General features: G+C 45.4%; 1 protein-coding gene across 2 annotated transcripts in view; it reads right to left on the reverse strand.

Annotated features, from left to right (window-relative positions):
* Nucleotides 1-14,945, reverse strand: part of Mms19 (MMS19 nucleotide excision repair protein) — a 100,787-nt gene that overhangs the window by 73,605 nt on the left and 12,237 nt on the right. For both annotated transcript variants that reach the window (XR_011039646.1, XM_068347386.1), the window contains exons 4-5: nucleotides 1,513-1,700; nucleotides 1,105-1,266 (exon numbers count right to left, since the gene is read on the reverse strand). Coding sequence is in view for 1 of the 2 variants with exons in the window: in XM_068347386.1 (XP_068203487.1) it covers nucleotides 1,105-1,266; nucleotides 1,513-1,700 (350 nt within the window). In the remaining variant the exon portion in view is untranslated. The remainder of the gene's footprint in view (nucleotides 1-1,104; nucleotides 1,267-1,512; nucleotides 1,701-14,945) is intronic.

Consider the following 14,945-nt stretch of genomic DNA (forward strand, 5'->3'; position numbering starts at 1 on the left):
TGCTGCTTCCTCCGGTGCCTTAGATGACCGCGGAGGTAGCAGCAGTAGGGGACTCAGCAGTATGAAGCTTCATCTGTGGTGGAAATGTGGGAGGTTGGGCTGTGGCACCCTAGCAGTACCAGCTGAACTCGGCTGAGTCCCTGGTTAGGCTGGAGGAACGTAGAGAGTAGAGGTCCCCTTTTTGTTTTGTTTCTTGTTGTTGTCGGCTACCCCCCAAAATTGGGGGAAGTGCCTTTGGTATATGTATGTATGTATGTATAAAATATCTGGGATTTATGATTTCAATTGGATTTGCTTGTATCTGAATGTTTGTAAGTCGAAGGTTATTCATTGAGGACCTTCTGTGTATCAATAAATAAGACTACCTGATATTTTAAAAAAAGCAACTTGTTTTAAAACCAACAACCATTCTGTGATAACAAAGATCTATCCATCTCCCTTGGCACTTCCCCAATTTTGGAGGTAGCCAACATAAATAAACAAGAAACAAAAGGGAATTTTTCTTCTCTTCGTTCCGCATGTCCTGACGAGGGATTAAGCCAAGTTTGGTTGGTACCACTAGGGTACCACAGCCACCCTCCCCCATTATCCACCATCAAGCTTCATATGCTGAATCCCCTAATGTAACAAAATATAGCAACTCAATGTAACGACTACTATCAATAATTCATATAAATGATATGATTCTATAAATGAATAGGCAAAGTCTGCCAGAGGAAAAACTTATGCATATTATTATATCATATTTGCAATTAACGTATATCGCCTAACCATAAGGGTTATCATAAACTGTACTGGTAAAACCTAATACTAAATGTCTCCAAATCAAAGCCTCAACGACAATAAAAATATCAATCAAACCCATTAATCATATTAAACCCTCAATGGAAATTTGAGAAACAATTGGACCATGAATGAAGTCTCTGTTGACTGATCGGTCTGCAATAAAACAAAAATAAATCATAAAAGCTCTTATTTAGAGAATATATGAGATTGATGGGCACTGAAATCTAAATTCAATTTACTCCCCATTAAAAGGATATCTCTCTTTCTCTCTCTCTCTCTCTCTCTACTACATTCCTACAAGTCTAGTACAATACTCACCAACGTATGTAGGGCATCCAACTTAGCAGAGTACAGGTCTGAATCTAATTTTTCTTGTATGAGAGGAATACAGTAAGGAGCAAATGCAGGTGTTGATGACAGGGCCTGTCTCAATCCAAGGACAAGGTCTTCTGCCGATATTCCAAATGGATCATCTGCAGGCTGTGAAAATAAATAAAATACAGCGATTAAAATAACAATTACTTCACAAAGGAAAGACATTCCAGGTACGATCCTGAAAAAGTTATAATAATTCCTAAGTTTCCCTAAATTAATAAATCAATTTATATGCACAGTCATATAATGAAACACTAACATGACAGTATTTCACCAAACTTACAAGCTATGAAACCAAATATTTCTAAAAAATATAATTGGGAGTACAGAACTTAATACAGTAATACATACAGGGACGAAATCTATTGGAAAATAGGCAGCCACTACTTCAAATAGCTCTTCGGTGAATGGGCCAAGAGGCAGACACTTCACAATAACCGGTACAATAGCAAAGAGTAGAACCAGATTTCTTGGATCCTTTTCTCCGTCCATCGCCGTTACGAACCCTAATACGAAGTCAGTTCCCATTTCTTGAACGGCTATCAGAAAAATGTTATTTTTATTAGTAAAATAAATTTTTGAATATACTTACCCGATAATCATGTAGCTGTCAACTCCGTTGCCCGACAGAATTCTACGGGAGGGATACGCCAGCTATCACAATACTAGAAGGGGGTGTACTCACCAGCGCCACCTGTGGCCAGGTACTATAGTACTTCTTGTTGACACCTCCTCAATTTTTCCTCGGTCCACTGGTTCTCTATGGGGAGGAAGGGAGGGTCAATTAAATCATGATTATCGGGTAAGTATATTCAAAAATTTATTTTACTAATAAAAATAACATTTTTCAATATTAAACTTACCCGATAATCATGTAGCTGATTCACACCCAGGGGGGTGGGTGAAAACCAGTGTACAAGATTAAAGGATAGCCAAGTATCCCGTATTTCATATAATCAGTTATCTCAAAATAACAATGAAATAATAAGTACCTGGTAAGGAAGTCGACTTGAACCGTTACTCTGCCTTTTTTTTTTTTTAAAGTTCGTCTTCCTTACTGAGCGCAGCGTTCCTCTTAGGAGGCTGAATCAACTCTAAGGTGCTAAAGTATATAGGGCTGCAACCCCTACTAAAGGACCTCTACACAACCTCTAACCCAGGCGCTTCTCAAGAATGAATTGACCACCCGCCAAATCAAAAGGATGCGGAAGGCTTCTTAGCCTACCGTAACAACCATAAAAACAACAATAAAAGCATTCAAGAGAAAGGTTAAAAAAGGTTATGGGATTAAGGGAATGTAGTGGCTGAGCCCTCACCTACTACTGCACTCGCTGCTACGAATGGTCCCAGGGTGTAGCAGTTCTCGTAAAGAGACTGGACATCTTTAAGATAAAATGATGCAAACACTGACTTGCTCTTCCAATAGGTTGCATCCATTATGCTCTGCAGAGAACGGTTTTTATTAAAGGCCATCGAAGTAGCTACGGCTCTCACTTCGTGGGTCCTTACCTTCAGCAAAGCAAGGTCTTCCTCCTTTAAGTGAGAATGGGCTTCTCTAATCAGAAGCCTTATATAATACGAAACCCCGTTTTTGGACATGGGTCTCGAAGGTTTCTTGATTGCACACCATAAGGCTTCTGACTGTCCTCGAATAGGTTTTGACCTATTAAGATAAAATTTCAGAGCTCTGACAGGGCAAAGAACTCTCTCTAGCTCGTTACCTACCATGTTGGAGAGGCTAGGTATTTCAAACGATCTAGGCCAAGGACGTGAAGGAAGTTCATTCTTAGCTAAGAATCCAAGCTGTAAAGAACATGTTGCAGATTCGGATGTAAACCCAATGTTCTTGCTGAAGGCATGAACCTCACTGACTCTTTTAGCTGTTGCAAGGCAGACGAGAAAAAGAGTCTTGAGGGTAAGGTCCTTGAAGGAAGCTGACTGGAGAGGTTCGAACCTAGGTGACATAAGGAACCTTAAGACTACGTCTAGATTCCAGCCTGGAGTGGGTAGACAACGTCCTTTAGAAGTCTCAAAAGACTTAAGGATGTCTTGAAGGTCCTTGTTGGAAGAAAGGTCCAAACCTCTGTGGCGGAGAACTGAAGCCAACATACTCCTGTACCCTTTAATCGTAGGAGTTGAAAGGGATCTGTCATTCCTAAGATGTAATAGGAAGTCAGCTATTTGGGTCACAGAGGTATTGGTAGAGGAAACTGCATTGGCTCTACACCAGCTCCGGAAGACTTCCCACTTGGATTGGTAGACTCTACGAGTGGATATCCTCCTTGCTCTGGCAATCGCACTGGCTGCCTCCTTCGAAAAGCCTCTAGCTCTAGCGAATCTTTCGACAGTCTGAAGGCAGTCAGTCGAAGAGCGTGGAGGTTTGGGTGCAACCTGTCTACGTGAGGTTGACGTAGAAGGTCCACTCTTAGAGGGAGAGTCCTGGGGACGTCGACCAGCCATTGAAGTACCTCTGTGAACCATTCTCTTGCAGGCCAAAGGGGAGCAACCAGCGTCAGCCGTGTCCCTTCGTGCGAGATGAACTTCTGAAGGACTTTGTTTATGATCTTGAACGGTGGGAATGCGTAAAGGTCGAGATGGGACCAGTTCAGCAGAAAAGCATCCACATGAACTGCTGCTGGGTCTGGAACTGGGGAACAGTACAAGGGAAGTCTCTTGGTCATGGAGGTGGCAAACAGATCTATTGTCGGCTGACCCCACAAGGTCCAAAGTCTGTTGCACACGCTCTTGTGGAGGGTCCATTCCGTGGGGATGACCTGATCCCTTCTGCTTAGGCGATCTGCTGAGACGTTCATGTTGCCCTGAATGAACCTCGTAACTAGGGTGAGGTTTAGACCTCTTGACCAAATGAGGAGGTCCCTTGCTATCTCGTATAGGCTCCTCGAATGGGTCCCTCCTTGCTTGGAGATGTAAGCCAAGGCTGTGGTGTTGTCGGAGTTCACCTCCACCACCTTGCCTAGCAGGAGGGACTTGAAGTTCAATAGGGCTAAATGAACTGCTAGTAGCTCCTTGCAGTTGATGTGGAGCGTTTCCTGTTCCTCGTTCCACGTTCCCGAGCACTCCCGTCCGTTCAAGGTCGCGCCCCAGCCCGAGTCCGATGCATCCGAGAAGAGATGAAGATTGGGGGTCTGAATCGCCAACGATAGGCCCTCCCTGAGAAGGAGATTGGTCTTCCACCACAAGAGTGTGGTCTTCATCTCTTTGGTGACTGGGATAGAGACTGCTTCGAGCGTCAAACCCTTGTCCCAATGAGCTGCTAGATGGAATTGAAGAGGGCGGAGGTGGAGTCTCCCTAGCTCGACGAACAGGGCCAACGATGAAAGGGTCCCTGTGAGACTCATCCACTGTCTCACCGAGCAACTGCTCCTCTTCAGCATGCTCATGATGCAATCTAGGGCTTGGCTTATCCTTGGGGCCGATGGAAAAGCCCGAAAATCCTGACTCCGAATCTCCATTCCCAGGTACACAATGGATTGGGAGGGAATGAGCTGGGACTTTTCTAGATTGACTAACAGACCCAGTTCTTTGATCAAGTCCAAAGTCCAGTTGAGACTCTCCAGACAGCGACGACTCGTGGAGGCTCTCAACAGCCAGTCGTCTAAATAAAGGGAGGCTCTGATGTCCGATAAGTGGAGGAATTTTGCTATATTCCTCATCAGATGCGTAAACACCATAGGAGCTGTGCTTAGGCCAAAACACAGGGCTTGGAATTGGTAGACAACCTTTCCAAAAACGAATCTCAGGAAAGGTTGGGAGTCTGGATGAATAGGAACGTGAAAGTATGCATCTTTCAGGTCCAACGAGACCATCCAGTCCTCCTGCCTGACCGCTGCTAGGACCGACTTCGTCGTCTCCATCGTGAACGTCTGCTTGATGACAAAAGCATTGAGCGCGCTGACGTCCAGCACCGGTCTCCAACCTCCTGTCTTCTTGGCCACCAGAAAGAGACGGTTGTAGAAGCCCGGGGATTGATGGTCCCGGACTATAACCACTGCCTTCTTCTGTAACAGGAGCGACACCTCCTGGTGCAACGCTAGCCTCTTGTCCTTCTCTTTGTAGTTGGGAGAGAGGTTGATGGGAGATGTGGTCAGAGGGGGTTTGTGGCAGAATGGTATCCTGTAACCCTCCCTCAGCCAACTGACAGACTGGGTGTCTGCACCTCTCTTTTCCCAGGCTTGCCAGAAGATCTTGAGTCTGGCTCCTACTGCTGTCTGGAGAGGAGGAGAGTCAGTTTTTGCCTCTAGAAGTCTTGGAACCTTTCCTAGACTTGCTCCTGGAAGAGTCTGGACGGGAGCTTCCTCGGCTGGGGGCTCTACCACGAAAGGGCGGAATAAACCTCGTAGCAGGAGTATCAGCCACTGGGGTGCGATAAGTCCTGGGGACTGAGGTAGCAACCTTAGTCTTACGAGCAGATGAGGCCACAAGATCGTGGGTGTCCTTTTGTATCATGGCCGCAGACAAGTCCTTAACAAGCTCTTCAGGGAACAAGAACTTAGAGAGCGGAGCGAAAAGGAGTTGAGACCTTTGACAAGGTGTGATACTGGAGGAAAGGAAAGAACAAAGCTGCTCCCTTTTCTTAAGCACTCCTGACACAAACATCGAAGCAAGCTCGCCCGATCCATCCCTAATAGCCTTATCCATGCAGGACATTAAGAGCATGGCTGAGTCCTTGTCCGCAGGGGAGGTCTTCTTGCTAAGGGCTCCCAGGCACCAGTCTAGGAAATTGAACATCTCAAAGGCTCTAAATACACCCTTAAGGAAGTGATCTAGATCGGAGAAGGTCCAGCAAACCTTAGAGCGCCTCATTGCTGTTCTACGAGGAGAGTCTACCAAACTTGAGAAGTCAGCCTGGGCAGAGGCAGGAACTCCCAAGCCTGGTTCCTCTCCTGTGGCATACCAAACGCCCGCTTTAGAAGTGAGCTTAGTCGGAGGAAACATGAAGGAAGTCTTTCCTAGTTGCTGCTTAGACTGCAGCCACTCTCCTAAAATTCTTAACGCTCTCTTAGAGGACCTTGCAAATACGAGCTTAGTATAAGTTGACTTGGCTGGCTGCATGCCCAGCGAAAACTCAGATGGCGGAGAGCGGGGAGTAGCAGAGACAAAATGGTCTGGGTATACCTCTCTGAACAGAGCCAAGACCTTACGAAAGTCAATAGGAGGCGGAGAAGACTTGGATTCATCCACGTCTGATGAGGGATCCAGGTGTGCAGCCTCATCATCAGAAACCTCATCACCAGAGTGTAGCGAAGTGAGAGGTAAGGTATGCTGAACAGCAGAATCTACACGAGCGGGAGCAAAAACGCTTGTGGTTACATCCTCAAGTCTCTGTTGAGGCAACACCTGAGGCTCAGGCTGCAAAGGCTGGTCAAAAGAAGTAGCAGAAGGTAGGCGCATGGGTGGAGGAGGCAGACTCCTGGCATGAGTGTCTTGACTCAACAGTTGCGCTTGCTGTAAGGTTGGTGGATGCGCAGTAGCAGGTTCCTGAGGAACGAGTTGAGGTTCCTGAGGTGTGAGCTGTGAGCGTTCAGGTAGTGGTTGCGCAGAACGCAGTAATTGTCTCGCGAGTTGAGGTTCCTGAGGCGCAAGGCTAAGGTGTTGAGGTTCTCGCCTTGAGGAGGGTTGAGGTCGCTGCAGCGAGAGCTGAGGAGACTGCCTCATGGATGGGAGAGGTTGTTGTACCTCAAGAGAGTGTTGCCTCACTGGTGGAACCGCAAGTGGAAGCGGAGGAAGTAAGGTATAAGCTTCCTGTTCCCATTGCTGAGGTTGCCTTAAGGAAGGCGGAGGTAGCTGCACACCGCTGGAAACTGGCAACTCAGTACGTGGTAAGGTATCCTGAGGAGCCTCAACATCGTACGCCTGGCAGACAGGACTGCGGTCAGGCGGAGCGATCGCAGGGGAAGGTGTAGCCTTCTCAGCCTGACACTCACGCATCAGGACCGCAAGTTGTGACTGCATGGACTGCAGTAGAGTCAACTTGGGGTCGGCAGACACTAAGGTCTGCTGAGGCGAAGCCTTAACAGAAGGGATCTGTTGCGGCAGCACCTTACTCCTTTTAGGAGGAGTGCATTCAACAGATGACTGCGGCGAGTCAGAGCTGATCCAATGACTGCAACCAGGTTGAGATCTTGAGGTCTGGACTCTGCGTTTGAGCGGTCTTGAGACCTGAGTCCAACGTTTCCTTCCTGACATATCTACAGCAGACGAGTAAAAGACGGGCTCAATCGTCTGCGGGTGGGAGTGACGGTCTCTGGAAGACACGCCCGCAACCACCGAGGATACTTCTGTGCGCCGATCAAGGCCTGCCGAACCCTTTTGCCCTTCGACATTGCTTCTCCCCTGGGCTTGGGAGCTTGCAAGAGGTCCCGGACTGGGAGGACGACTGGCACGCACAGAAGTACCCTCACGCACCACACTGGCACTGACACTAGCACTTGGCACTGCACTGACACTAGCACTCGTCACAGCACTGGCACTATTACCTCCCACTGCACTCTTGACCTTAAGTTCCTTGACTTCGGCCATAAGAGACTTATGATCACTAACCACCGATTCAACTTTGTTACCTAAAGCCTGAATGGCACTCAAAATAACAGACATATCAGGTTGAGGGCCAATAGTAGGTTCAGGGGTAGCCACTACAGGGGGAGGAAAAGGGAGGGGATCATGAGGTGAGGAAAAAAGTGAAGAGCGAGAAGAACTCCTCCTAACTCTCTCTCTCTCTAACTTGGTTGAATACTTAAGAAATCGGACAAAATCAAGTTCCGAAAGTCCGGCGCATTCCTCACATCGATCTTCCAACTGACAGCGTCTTTCCCTACAGTCAGAACAAGCGGTGTGAGGATCTACCGAGGCCTTCGGAATACGCCTATTACAAGACCTACATCGTCTATGGGGTGGGGCTTGTGAAATGTCAGACATCTTGAATCAAAGAGTTAGCCAAGTGGGGATTCCAAATCAAGCAAAAGATCGTTAACCATTAATCAGAACTAAATAATAGCTATCTAAGCTAATATAGAAGTTTTCCAGTAAAGCGACAGCCGAAATCTGAGAGAAATACTTCACCAAAAGCCGTGAAAATACTCCAAGATCATAAGCGTATCCCAGAACGTCTTGCCGGAAGCACGACAGAGGAAAAATTGAGGAGGTGTCAACAAGAAGTACTATAGTACCTGGCCACAGGTGGCGCTGGTGAGTACACCCCCTTCTAGTATTGTGATAGCTGGCGTATCCCTCCCGTAGAATTCTGTCGGGCAACGGAGTTGACAGCTACATGATTATCGGGTAAGTTTAATATTGAAAAAAGAACAATCATATTAAATCATAAGTATTGGGTGCTTTGTTACAATGTAGATATCATTTACAAAACTACTAACATTGTGAAGTTATATTTTGTGACATGTATTAAAATGTAGAACCCAACAAATTTATTGTAGTCATGGAAATGCAAAAGCACGTTTAAAATACTGTAACATTAATTTATACAAATCAAATTTGCTCTAGACAACAAATAAATGAACCCTCATACTTTCTTATCTTTATATATTACAGTAATTCATTTTGGAAAAAAAAACATTAACAAAAAAATCTATCAACACCTTAATAAAATAAAAAATCTAAAAGTAATTTGTATTTTTCCTAGCTTTACAAAACTGAATCCTTTATAATAGGGATATGTTTTCACATGCGCTGGAACACCCACTGATAAGTTAACAAAATTGTTGGTTAAGAACGAGTGGCATGAGGGGGAAGCCAACTAATCCGCCTGTCATAGAATAGCTACTTTTTTCCTTAGGCATAGCAGCTTCTTGAGAGATGTAGCCTGCACGCAAGGTTCTTCGTAGCATTACTCACCAGCATCAGACATTCGATCTGCGTGTAACAGTTGCGGCTTGTGCATCCCCTTGAAAAAAAAAAAATACAAGAGCTGGTTATTCTACCTCTCCTTGAGACATAAGCCAAATGTGTTACTCAAGATGGGCTGCATACTAATCTTGTGAGGGAGCTGGGAGTACTACACAACTAATGTGCAGCCACCTCAAAACCCAAGGAAAGGAGTACATGGGTCTGTGAGCAACATCCTTAAGGTATGGAGAGGCAAAGGTGGTCCTACACCTTCAGACCCACAATTAGCTCCAAGTATGCCAAGTGGTAAACCACAAGGTTACCTAGAGGGCTGGACTTGTGAGCTATTACTTAAGATGGTAGAGGTATGCACTGATCAAAGTCATATCTGCAAGCAAACAGCCTCACCAAGCCTGAAGACACTTCCTTCTTGTTCTTGCTGCAACTAACAAAAATGCACCTCAAAAGGCCTCCTCAAGAAGCCCTATAATTTCCTGATGTGACACCCGGCAATTTTGTGTCAATTTACAAGGAGAGATAGGATCAAGAAGGTCACAAACTGGTGTTCAGGACTGACTGTTACTGGGTTATAGTCACAGTCTGTGACATGACAATGGTGATTGAATCTTCATTCCTCAAAAATTTACATCATGAAGAGGCTGAGACTCTTCTGCCAAAGCAGAGAAGAGAGGCAGTCTTGAGGAAAAGATCCCAGGGTAGGCAAGACTGCTCAAAGCTTCCTTCGGACATATATCTTTCTGATAAGGATGAAGGATCCAAACTTTACTGAGGTGCTTCTTCAGCAGAGGCAGACAAGGAGGTCTGTAATCTGCTGAAAAGTTCTCTGGCCACAGAGACACGGTTTCTATGATCCCTATCATAGAGTGTCTCTCGCCATACCTACCTGGGAGCTAGCAAAATGGGACACCCCCAGTGTTCCACAAAGGGATCATGAAGGTGTAAAAACCCATTCCACTCTATCTGGATGGTGGTGGTACTCGATCCCTGAAGGGACCGCTAACTGCTACCCTTACATTAGAAATAACTGCCATACCAGGCACCTAGTTCGGCTGATTGAGTCCAGGGAAAACGGTCTCTGGGTGAGCTTCATTTCTCTTTCCAGAGGAAGAGGGTTGCTCCAATACCTGTGTATACCCTACCCTTACCTGGTCATGGTGTTGGTAACTGGTGCGTGAAGGACTACTCACTTGAAATTGGAGCCACAGAGTATCTGCCACAACATTCTTCAATTCCACTTAAAGGGACCCGAAGGAATCAGTTAGCAGGTGAGCTCAGTTACTCCTTCTTGGCCCATAGAATAGGTGTCAAGTATCGGATAAGGAGGACTTTCATTACAGCAGTCAATGAAAACTATCAAACCCTGATGTTCTGTGCTAATAACAGCAGGAATTGCAAATATTAAACCCCTCCTGGTGTATCATTCAGAGAATTCATAAGTTGTCAAGAAGTACAAGGTGCAGAAGCAACTGAACAACATGTAGAGGTCAAACACAATAGCTTGAGTGACAAGCATTTTATTTGTGGAATGGATCAATAAGTTTTAGATCCTGAGATCAGATAGTAACTATTGGAGAAAAACCTTCTACTCAAAGTCTTGTAGAAACACATCACCCAGATAAGGCTGGATCTATTTACCAACTTCAAAAGTTCAAACATGCTGCAAATGTTTTTATGATGAACAGGCGGGCATGTCTCTCTTCATAGTATATATATGACAGATTATTTTAACGTTGTTACTGACCTTAAAATATTTTATATTAACTATTAATTATTTCTCATAAAGTTTATTTATTTCCTTAATTCCTTTCCTCACTGGTCTATTTTTCCCTGTTGAAACCCTTGGGCTTATAGCATCCTGCTTTTCCAATTAGGGTTGCAACTTAACTAGTAATAATAATAATGTAATAATAATAATTACGTGATGTGACATTTTCATGCCCTTTTAAAAGAAAAGGCAAAAGCAGTCATCTCTTAGAGAGGTTCCTCGTAAAAGTTGAATAAAAGTGTAAATAAAAGATGACCAAGTGTCCAGAAAGCATAGATTACGTGATTCAATTAGTGGTAGTGAACACCATTCAAGAGAGTGACCTACCAATATTTTACCCAAAGTTCAAATGGAGGGAGATTCTCCCTCCAAGTAGTAACCCCCTTCCTTATCCTCCTGCTCCTCTCTCATCTCCCTCATGCCAACCATGACCCTCCTCAAAGGTTAAGTGCTAGTTACAGTAATTTATCAATATTTCTACATTTCACTAAAAATGATATTTTAATTATAAAATAAATTTTTGAATATACTTACCCGGTGAATATATAATAGCTGAGCCTCCGGCGGCTCGACAGAAAAACACACAAAAACTCGCGAGCGATCGCTATGAAGGTTGCGGGTGTGCCCACTAGCGCCAACTATCGGCCAGATACCGCATATACATGTAAACAGACCCAATTTTTCTCATCCCGCTGGGTCTCTATCGGGGAGGAAGGGGGGGCCTTTAATTTATATATTCACCGGGTAAGTATATTCAAAAATTTATTTTATAATTAAAATATCATTTTTAAATATTTAACTTAGCCGGTGAATATATAATAGCTGATTCACACCCATGGTGGTGGGTAGAGACCAGAGTTAATTAAGTTTACAGCGTATATGCTTAGAGTTTTTGACAGTTATATCATAACAAAACCCAAATATATAAAGGTACCTGGTAAGGAAGTTGACTTAGACGATTACTCTGCCTTATTAGTCTGTCTTCCTCACGAAGCCCAGCGATCCTCTTAGGATGCTGAAAGACTCCCAGGAGTTGAAGTACAGTATTAAGGGCTGCAACCCATACAACAGGACCTCATCAAACCCCTAATCTGGGCGCTCTCAAGAAATGACTTTGACCACCCGCCAAATCAACCAGGATGCGAAAGGCTTCTTAGCCTTCCATACAACCCAAAAAAACAATATTAAAAACATTTCAAGAGACAGATTAAAAAGGATATTGGAATTAGGGTAATGTAGTGGTAGAACCCTCACCCACTACTGCACTCGCTGCAACGAATGGACCCAGTGTGTAGCAGTCCTCGTAAAGAGTCTGGACATCTTTTAAGTAAAATGACGCGAACACTGACTTGTTTCTCCAAAAAGTCGCGTCCATAATACTTTGCAAAGATTTATTTTGCTTGAAGGCCACGGAGGTTGCTATAGCTCTAACTTCGTGCGTCTTAACCTTAAGCAAACATCGGTCTTTCTCATTCAAGTGAGAATGAGCTTCTCGTATTAAAAAAATCTGATAAAATATGACAAAGCATTCTTTGACATAGGCAATGAAGGTTTCTTAACTGAGCACCATAATGCCTCAGATTTCCCTCGTAATGACTTAGTACGAGCTAAATCGAACTTAAGAGCTCTAACAGGACATAATACTCTTTCCAGTTCGTTGCCTACGATCTCTGATAAGCAAGGAATATCAAAAGATTTAGGCCAAGGACGAGAAGGCAGTTCATTTTTGGCCAGGAAACCAAGTTGAAGTGAACAAGTGGCTTTTTCTGTAGAAAAGCCGATGTTCTTACTGAAGGCATAAAGTTCACTGACCCTTTAAGCCGAAGCCAAGCACACTAGGAAAAGTGTCTTGAGGGTGAGATCCTTCAGGGAGGCTGAATGTAATGGCTCAAACCTGTCTGACATGAGGAACCTTAGGACCACGTCTAAGTTCCATCCAGGAGTTGCCAAACGACGTTCCTTAGAGGTCTCGAAAGACTTAAGGAGATCTTGGAGATCTTTATTGTTGGAAAGATCTAAGCCTCTATGTCGAAAGACCGAAGCCAACATGCTCCTGTAGCCCTTAATCGTGGGAGCTGAAAGGGAGCGAACCTTTCTCAGATGTAAAAGAAAATCTGCGATTTGGGCTACAGAGGTACTGGACGATGACACAGATGCTGACTTGCACCAGTCTCAAAAGACTTCCCACTTCGACTGGTAAACTCTAATGGTAGAAGCTCTCCTCGCTCTTGCAATCGCACTGGCTGCCTCCTTCGAAAAGCCTCGAGCTCTTGAGAGCCTTTCGATAGTCTGAAGGAAGTCAGACAAAGAGCGGGGAGGCTTTGATGGACATTCTTTACGTGGGGCTGACGTAACAGATCTACCCTTAGAGGAAGACTTCTTGGAAAGTCTACCAGCCATTGAAGTACCTCGGTGAACCATTCTCTCGCGGGCCAGAGGGTAGCAACCAACGTCAACCTTGTCCCTTCGTGAGAGGCAAACTTCTGCAGTACCTTGTTGACTATCTTGAATGGTGGGAATGCATATAAGTCCAGAAGAGACCAATCCAGTAGAAACGCGTCTATGTGGATTGCTTCTGTATCGAGGACTGGAGAGCAATAGATTGGTAACCTTTTGGTCAACGAGGAGGCAAAGAGGTCTATGGTGGGTAGACCCCAAGTAGCCCAAAGACTCTTGACCACGTCCTTGTGGAGGGTCCATTCCGTGGGTATCACCTGACCCCTCCGACTGAGACAGTCTGCCAAGACGTTCAAGTCCCCCTGGATGAATCTCGTCAACAGGGAGATGCCTCGATTTCTTGACCATAAGAGAAGGTCCCTTGCAATCTCGAGCAGCGTGAAGGAGTGTGTGCCTCCTTGCTTGGAGATGTACGCCAAAGCTGTGGTGTTGTCTGAGTTGACCTCTACCACTTAGTTTCGAAGAAGCTTTCGAATATCATCAAGGCCAAGTGGACTGCTAATAGCTCCTTGCCGTTGATGTGCATGCTCTTCTGACTCGAGGTCCACAGACCCGAGCATTCCCGACCGTCCAGGGTCGCACCCCAACCCAAATCCGACGCGTCTGAGAACAACACGTGGTTTGGGTTCTTGACTGCTAGGGATAGTCCCTCTCTCAGACTGATATTGCTGTCCCACCATTTCAGGCATGCCTTTACTGGTTCGGAGACTGGGAATGATACCGTCTCTAACGTCTTGTCCTAGTTCCAGTGAGAGGCTAGATGGAACCGGAGAGGCAGAAGGTGTAGTCTCCCTAGTGAGACAAACTGCTCCAGGGATGAGAGAGTCCCTACGAGACTGTTCCAACTCCTGACTGAACAAACGTTCTCTTTTCAGCATTAGTTAGACTTCGAGCAGGGCTTGTTCTATTCGGGTGGCAGACGGAAAAGCCCGAAAAAACTGGACTGCGAATCTCCATCCCCAAATATAGAATAATCTGGGATGGGATCAGTTGGGACTTTTAGGTTGACCAAAAGTCCCAACTCCCTGGCCAGACTCAACGTCCAATGTAGATCCTGCAGACAGCGAAGACTGGACGATGCTCTGAGAAGCCAGTCGTCCAAGTACAGGGAGGCTCGGATCCCCGATAGATGGAGGGATTTTGCCACATTCCTCATGAGCCTCGTAAACACGAGAGGAGCAGGACTGAGGCCAAAGCACAGGGCTCGAAACTGGTACCCCACATTCCTGTAAACAAACCTCAGAAACGGTTGGGAATCCGGGTGTATAGGAATGTGGAAGTATGCCTCCTGAAGGTCGAGAGAGACCATCCAGTCGCCTTCCATTAATGCTGTCAAGACAGCCTGGTAGACTTCATCGTGAAGTTTGTCTTGACAATGAATACATTGAGCGCACTTGCCTCTTACGTACTCCTGCAATGAACATGGCTGCCATATCATTGGAGCCATCCCTGAGGGACTTGTTCCTACAGAGAACGTGGCTGTCAGATCATTGGAACCATCCCTGAAAGCCTTGTTTATGCATGACATAATTGTACAGCAAAACTTCAAACGCTCGAAAAAACTCCTAACAGGAGATGGTCTAGCTCTGAAGTCGACCATAAAATCTTGGAGCGTCTCATGGCCAGGCGCCAGGGAGAGTCTATGAGGTTTGAGAAGTCTATCTGGGCAGAGGCAGGAACT

This window comes from Palaemon carinicauda, chromosome 23 (assembly GCF_036898095.1).
Source record: "Palaemon carinicauda isolate YSFRI2023 chromosome 23, ASM3689809v2, whole genome shotgun sequence".
Classification (NCBI taxonomy): domain Eukaryota; kingdom Metazoa; phylum Arthropoda; class Malacostraca; order Decapoda; family Palaemonidae; genus Palaemon; species Palaemon carinicauda.